Here is an 8,307-nt window from a genome sequence, read left to right as displayed (position 1 = left end):
TCACCACATGGTCGCGTTTGTCATAAGCAAGAAACCTATTCTTTTTGAGGTCAAACATAAATCAAAAAAATTTGAAGATTGACATAGGCCAAAGGTCACAGCATCGGCCGATTTTCTAAAATTGTCAATTTTTAATCCGATTCACTTGAAATTTGAAGAGGAGTTGCATATTTCATCATTGAATTCAACTTCCAATTTTTTTTTAGGTCAAATTTGTTTTATGGAGTTGCAAGTAACATGCCCTGCACAACGTCTTCTTATTATCTTGCCAAAACGAAGTTTTTGCAAGATATGTTAGTCAGCTTGTATGTTTTTTTGTTGTTGTTTTTTTTTGTTTGTCTGTAATCACGTATAAAAAATTCTGCAGAGCACAGTTATCATTGGTAATTTTTGAAACTTCGCATATCAGAGGCCTATAGAGGTCCCGTTCAGCGCATAAAATTTTGAAGGTCAAGGTCAAAGGTCAAGGTCACTTTGTCGCAAATCAGGGGAGTCGAGAAAACCCTTATTTTTTGAGTAATTTTGATCGGATCATCTTCAAACTTCATGGGAATATTGTTCATGGTCTGGCGCTCAGCTGATTAATTTTTGGTGGCGATTGGCCTTGACCTACATATGATTTTTTTTTGTCTGTAATCACGTATAAATCACTCTGCAGAGCACAGTTATCATTGGAAATTTTTGTAACTTCGCATATCAGAGGCCTATAGAGGTCCCTTTCAGCGCATAAAATTTTGAAGGTCAAGGTCAAAGGTCAAGGTCACTTTGTCGCAAATCAGGGGAGTCGACGAAACCCTTATTTTTTGAGTAATTTTAATCGAATCGTCTCCAAACTTTATGGGAATGTAGTATATGGTCTGGCGCTCAGCTGATTAGTTTTTGGTGGCGATTGGCCTTGACCTTCATGGTTAGCGCCTGAGGTCAAACATATTTGACCCCAAGGTCAAATTTTCAAGTTTTAGGAACCATATCGTGTAGTACCTCAAATTGAACACCTCGATGAGTGCTTTCTAGATATGTCAAGCTTGAGACATTATGACGTCATTTGGTGACGTTATGAGGCAAACACATATTTTTCATGGTTACTCTGTAGAACGATTCTCATCAGAATCTCTCGGAGGCAGATATTCCCCAAGGAGTCGCTCCTGGTGGATAGCAGCTCTGTTCACCTCAGTGTGACCTTAAAGAAGTCACACGTGGTCACCTTTTGGCAAGATACGGGTCACCCTGCGGGTGACATTGGTTTATTTTGGTGTTGTTTTTGGTGTTGAGATGAGAAAGCACAACTGCTTTCGCAGGGAATCATGTACACTACCACAACTACCTTACGATTTTAATGGCTGCAATTATTCCTATCATCATGTATGGTTTGAGGGAGGGGGATCTGACCCAGGTATTTTCATGACCCTGGCTGGCCAAACTCGACTTTCAACTGAAAGTGGCAGGAATAGGGAATTAGCTCAGGGTTCTGGGATTGATCACCTATTCTTTGTGAAAGACACCATGGGGTCTTCAGCATCCACCAACGAATTTAAGCAGAAGGGGCACCTGGCCTAACGTCCATCAGAGAATGGCAAACTTGATGATGCAACACTCTGCATGAGAAGCACCATTCCAACGGGTTAAAGTTAGGTCGACAATCAAATCCAAACGAGACAGCTCAAATGTGTAAGATAGCCCACTATCTCTGTACAGTATCTGTATCTCAGATGGGTTCCATCAATGAGGAGTTATTGAACTCAGTGGAAATATCAAGAAAAGGTAATGAAAGCAACAACATAAAAATAAACGATCACAACCATAAAAATGGTTTATATGTCAAGACAAAGCACATTAACGAGATGATTATCCAGATGTTTGGACATGGTTTTACATCTAATACATACATGGAATGATGACCGCTTCATTGAAATGGTGACTGATGGCGACCTATCCACGACTGTATTCCTAGCCAAGAACAAACTGCCTCGGCAATCCTATGTCTGGAGACGTGAATGGAGTGGTTCTTCTTCTTTTATTATCTTTTATACACATCACACCAGTAATTGCTTCAAGGGTCCTGGCCCATAGGGGGTACCTACCTTGCATCCACCATATTTAAGCATTCATGACATAGTTTACAAGGATTTTGCAACTGGAGAATATATTCCATCCAATTAGGCATTCAACTTTCATTTGCAGTGAGTGACAGACACTCCAGGACACTGAGTGGGTGCTACACACTGATGAGGGCTAATAAGCCTGAAACGTGTCCATGGGATGTTCCCTCTGCAGAGTGGCCTGGTCTATAAAACTGAAAATTTCATTTTCTTCCCAGTATTGGCTGTAGTACAATCCTACAGAGATGTAGTAGCTCTACTACAGCCTACAGAGGCTGTAGCTCGACTAAACTCATGCCTAATAGGTGAAGCCGATGCAACTGTTTATCCAGAAGAGCATTTTTTAATTTAAAATGTTCCTGCCTGCTCCCAGAACTGTTTTGTGTACCACAGACAGGTTAATGGGTGGCAGGCATTTTCTGCTGGTCACAATGCATGCAGCAATAGCTGGTATGGCACTTGCTTCCTCATACCATTCCAGTGAGTTGTTGGGCTACAGGAATTGGGGTCTGATCTCAACTAAATATATGTACAGGTAGTGGACAAAAAAAAGGAAACACCTGGGTACATGGACACCAAACAACGGCTTCCACACAGGTGTGGCCTTTGTGTGATATAAGCAAATACATCCCAGCATGCTTAGGGTCACGTATAAAAATGCTGCACAGGCCTGGTTGCCTATAAACATGGCTAGCATGGCTGCAAGAGGAGACTCCCCCCACCAAATGCCTCCATCCACCGAGCACATGTGTTCTCCCAATGATTTGTTCAGCATGACTCTGATGTTATCCATGTGTCACGACCATCTTAGTCACCAGATCCTGACCGAATCGGATCGATGCGATATTCTGGAACAATGCCTGAGGCAGCATTTTCCACCTTCATCAAACAGGTGAGTTAATTGACTTTCTCGCGGAAGAATGGTGCTGCATCCCTCCCACAGAAATCCAGATGCCGGTGAACTCTGTGCCATGGCACATATTGGCTGCACGTAGTGGCCCAACACCCTATTAGGTGACTTTACATTAGTGTTTCCATGTATATATATATATATATATATATATATATATATATATATATATATATATATATATATATATATATATATATATAAAAATACATGTTGATCATGAGCATAGACTTCCACTTTCCTCTCCTGTGGTAGCCTACACCACCTCCTTCAGCCAACTATCATGCAAGTGATTCACTGACACCAATTTTTGCTCGGATGTTACTCATATGTGAAATATTGCATTCAGAGGAACAATTGCACAAATACCAAGTCTTGCATTGGCACCATCTGATAAGAGCTTTCCATTCATTCTCCAGAGGATGCAGACACAGTTTGCAGTAAGTCCTGCCTATATAATTTTGACGATCAACAAGGCACAAGGTCAATCCTTAGACTGCATAGGGTTGTCTCTCCCACAGAACGTTTTTAGTCGTGGCCAAATTTATGTTTCATTATCACATACAATATCTTTGAGGGGAATTCATGTCCTGATTCCAGATGGTAGGCAAACAAGAAACGTTTATCCCCAGCAGTGTCAAGATATAAAAGGGTATTTTCAGATGTAATCAAAGCAGATATATATTTTTTAATCCCACTGACATAATTCCCTTTGATGTGCAGATTGTCTTTTTCGATTTTTGTACTGGGCCCCAATGACCATGCCTCAACAGCTATTACACATTTGAAAGCAATATTTAAAATAAGTGCGTGAATGAGTCGGTCTATGACCATACCTATTTAACATCCCAATAACATTTCCAAATTCACCAAAATACCTTCTTTTAAATGAAAAAAAATTGTAAATAGTTCAAACTTCATCTCACAGAAAGACAATGATCCAAAACACTGAGCTTGAATAGTTAAAAATGATTTATAAAAAGAAACAGGAAGCTGGAATCCTTCAATGTGTGGAATATCTCCTCAATACAAAGGCCAGATTTCAATATTGTTGAAGCTCTATGGGACGATTTGGACAAAGTAAAAATTAAAAGCAATCCCAGAAACTTAGATGATCTTTGGAAGGTCTTGGAAGAAACATGGAACACAATTCCACATACAAGAGTTTATAATAAAATTATTTGAAAGTGTCCCCAGAAGAATTTCAATGGTTTTTAATGAAAGTGGTGGAAATACTCACTATTAGTTTATAACAAGGTATATTATGTATGAATTTGATTATTTGAATAAGATTTTCTTTTTCATAAAGGTGTCTTTGCATTGAACACAAATATTTAGTTTTCTCAAGCATCAGAGTAGAAAAAGTACAAAGTGTTGAGTGTTGATCACTGTATGTACACACATTTCGCACGCGCACGCACGCACGCACGCATATACACACACACACAATCAAGAGTTTTGTCCCATCAAGAACGATTCTATATTGCACATACAAGTTACTTCCTGATAAATATATTGTATTTTTTTGTGATAAGTTATTTCTTTTCTTTTTTTTCTTTGTATGGCAGCCACTCTTTCAGATACATGCACCCAGGACCAATGGCTGGTGTTTTGTCGGCTTGCCCGCAAAAGCAACTTGTGTCAAGACATACGATGGTACAAACGTTGCTGCCAGAGTTGCCGAGACTTCTACACTACAGCTTCAAGCATAGTGCCCAAACCTGTTGTATCTCTGTGGGACCATTAGAAAATGCCCATTTCTGGGACCCAGAACATAATGGACACACTGGATCATGGACATTGTGTGCCACTGAAGCACTTCCACAAGATGATGTATTGTAAGGCTGTTTATGAGATGTTAACAGTCTTGTACATCCATGTTTGCCCTGTGCGACAAATCACCATCCCTGGGAATATATTGACTAGTCTACGCAATTTTCATTAAGCTTGATAGGTCAACCACTCCATTTTCAAAGGAACCAGTTGCCTCATGTTTGAGCTACATTCGAGTATCTGCAAAGATTTTTTATTTCTGCACTCCCTCATGAATTTACTTTTCTTGAATTCATACAACTCCTTGGGTAATGTTTTTAGCCAAAACATATATAGCCTGGAATTTCAATGCACTTCATTTGCCTTTACCATATTGCACACACCTCAAACCTCTCAAGGATGCTCAAGCACATGGTGAGATACTCAAAAATACTCTACCTCCTGATTTCACAATTGTACCCTTCTCTTGTGGCTCAGACTCAAAAGTTAATGCAGCGTACTTTAAGCGCATTTTGTTGTCGTATACAGTGACTTACTCCCAAGAACGTGCAAATGTGAGTGGGATGGAGAGAAGGATTTTGGTGCTTTTCACATTTTTCCTGTTTATAACTCTTAAAGTTTACAACTCTCATGCTAATTATAGCTTGGTGCTCATTTCATAAAGCCTGGTGTTAGCTTAACAGTTAAGGTGGTTAGCTTAAGATTTTAGGGCTTCTGAGTTTGAGCCTCTGTTTTGCCGTTAACATAACACCAGGTGGGGTTGACTCAACCTGTCATCCTTCCGAGGTCGGCAAAATGAGTACCAGCTTCCTGGGAAGAATGAGCCATTCGTGTATCCTGTGTCGGAGTGGCGACCCGTCCAGAATTGCCCCCGAGATAAGGAAAGACTGTCTCGGCAGCCCTATGCTTCTGGAGTTGCGAAAGGAGTGCATCATGGTTCTTTTTCTTTCATAATCGTTTATACATCATTCAAGATTGCCAAACTTTGTTGGTGTTTCATACCCAGTTGAAGCTGTTGTGACTTGAACTCAGTTTTACATGAATATCTGCATCTAGTTTAATATTGTGGGAGGACTTAATTAGGAATATTGTAACAATACTTAACGATGAATACCTCCTCTTTAACAGCCCCAATTGGTCTCACAAAGCTTTTCACAAAGCTTGAGCTGATCTGGGCAAGAATTTGGAATTTGGGAAGGGTACTGGTGATAACGCAACTACTCTTTGCAAAAGATACCGTGCGCTTTTTAACACCAATTAATGCGAACAGAGGGGGACACCTAGCTTAATGTTCATTCACGGGTGGGCACACACATTGATGTATTGCCATGCCTGGGAATTAAGAGACTGACAGTTTATATCGGGGTTGATATTAAAACCCAGACTAGACAGCTCAAGGTTAAATGAGCTACCTCTGCACGATTCTGTCGAAATGTGGCAGGACTTGAGAACAACAAAAAATATTTGCTAATTTGATGTGGTTAGTAAAGACAGGTAGTTTATCTTTCTCTATAATCTTTCCCCTCCCACTCCCCACGCCCCCCCCAAAAAAAACAAGTCCTACCGAAGTTGACTATTCATTCAAGTATGCAATTCCTTAAGCTTTATAAAATGGTGCTACAAAAAGCAACACAGGGTTTCTTTATATTTTCAATATGGTTTGCACAAGCCTATCTAGCCACTTAAGATGTGTGTACCTAATTATAGGTAAAGGAGTTTAAAAAAAAGATGTGTTTTGCATTATTCTTCCAAAATTCTGCATCAACATGTGCCTTTCAAATGCTCCCAACCGATTTGTGCGCACATCTATTGAGCAGCTTTTACCCATAGGCAGTGGATGCAGTTGGTCCAAACATTCAAGTGTAATATTGCTATCACATAATTTTCAAGCTGTGCTGAATTCTTTTGCTGTTTTTATGTAGTCATTGAGCATTAATTTACCTGAGTCAGCAGTTTATAAAGTTGGAAAAATGCACTCCATTAAAGTGGTATCTTTTCCTTAAGTATTTGGCTTTTGTGCTCTTCTTTTTTTCCATTATCGTTTTTTTTTTTTTTTCAGTACTAAAACAGACTTTATTGCCTTGTAATATATCATCTGATTAATTGCACAAGATCAGTAAAAGTACATAATTGTATCATCATTAGTTCTTTATAAAACGCCTTGATCTATCAACCATTCAAACAGCTACGGAGGTTTGCAGCGGTAAAAAGATAATGCAGAGAATGTATTTGGCTGAAGACACAGTGCCTATAGAAAGTCCATACCCCCTTTCAAAATTTTCACCTTTTGTTGCCTTATAGCCTGTAAATAAATTGCATTAAATCAGGCTTTTCCCACCTTTATTTACTCATTGTAACCCTCAACTTTCAAATGAAAAACAAATTTCACAAATTTCAGAAAATTAATTAAAAAGACAAAACCAGAACATCTTGGTTGGATAAGTGGCCACGCCGCTGAGTTAATACTTGGTGGAGAAACCTTTGACAGCAATTACAACTGTGCATCTGTTGCGATAGGTTTCTACCATTTTAGCACACCTTGATTGGGCAATATTTGCCCTGTCTTCTATAGAAAACTGTTCAAGCTCAGTCAAGTTGTGTGGGGAGCGTTGATGGACAGCAACGTTCAAGTCATGCCATAGATTTTCGATTTTATTTCGGTCAGGGCTCTAAGTGAGCCACTCAAGGACATTTATCATTTTTGTTCCTTAGCTACTCCAGTGTAGCTTTGACTGTGTGCTTCATGTTGTCATACTGAAAAGTGAACTTCTGTCTTAATTTTAGATTTCTTGCAGAGGGCAAGAGGCAAGCAAGCAGGCTTTCCTCTAGGATATTTCTGTATTTTGGTCCATCCATTTTACCTTCTATCCTGACAAGTGCTCCAATCCCTGCTGATGAGTAACACCCCATAACATGATGCTGCCACCATTATGCTTCAAAGTCGGGATGATGTTCTTTGGGTGATGTGCTGTGATGGGTTTGCACCAAACGTAACATTTTGCATTCAAGTCAAAAAGTTCCATCTTGGATTTGTCAAACCACAAAACGTTTTGCCAAATGGCTTCAGAATCTCCGGAGTGTTTTTTTGCATACATGAAACGGGACTCAAGGTGGGCTTTTTTGAGAAATGGCTTCCTTCTTGCCACCCTACCATGCAGACCAGACTTGTAGAGTGCTTGGGATATTGTTGTCACATGCACACAGTGACCGGTCTTTGCCATAAAGGCATGTAGCTCTTTCAAAGTTGCCAGTGGCCTCTTGGTGGCCTCTCTGATCAGTCTCCTCCTTGCTTGGTCATCCAGTTTTGAGGAACGGCCTTATCTCGGCAGGGTGTTGGTGATACCATGCACCTTCCACTTCTTAATGATTGCCTCGACTGTGCTCCAAGGATATTCATGGCCTTTGAATTTTTTTTTTTTTTACACCCATCCACTGATCTGTGCCTTTCCACAACTTTATCCTGGAGGTCTTTTGAAAGCTCCTTAGAGCTCATGGTTGAGTTTTTGCTGTGAAATGCACTACCCA

The 8,307-nt window shown here is 39.9% G+C and overlaps 1 protein-coding gene across 2 annotated transcripts in view; it reads left to right on the top strand.

The window, feature by feature from the left end:
- LOC147015502 (A disintegrin and metalloproteinase with thrombospondin motifs 17-like) overlaps nt 1-6,785 on the top strand; it is a 359,529-nt gene extending 352,744 nt beyond the window's left edge. For both annotated transcript variants that reach the window (XM_085850288.1, XM_085850287.1), the window contains exon 26: nt 4,578-6,785. In XM_085850288.1, the coding sequence (XP_085706414.1) occupies nt 4,578-4,756 (179 nt within the window). In that variant the 3' untranslated portion in view covers nt 4,757-6,785. The remainder of the gene's footprint in view (nt 1-4,577) is intronic.
- The last annotated feature ends 1,522 nt before the right edge of the window (nt 6,786-8,307 follow it).

Source organism: Eptatretus burgeri, chromosome 12 (assembly GCF_056783735.1).
Source record: "Eptatretus burgeri isolate ZD-2024b chromosome 12, Ebu_testis_v1, whole genome shotgun sequence".
NCBI classification, from domain to species: Eukaryota; Metazoa; Chordata; class Myxini; order Myxiniformes; family Myxinidae; genus Eptatretus; species Eptatretus burgeri.
Note: the sequence above shows the minus strand (reverse complement) of the source record. Positions and strands in the feature narration are given on the sequence as shown.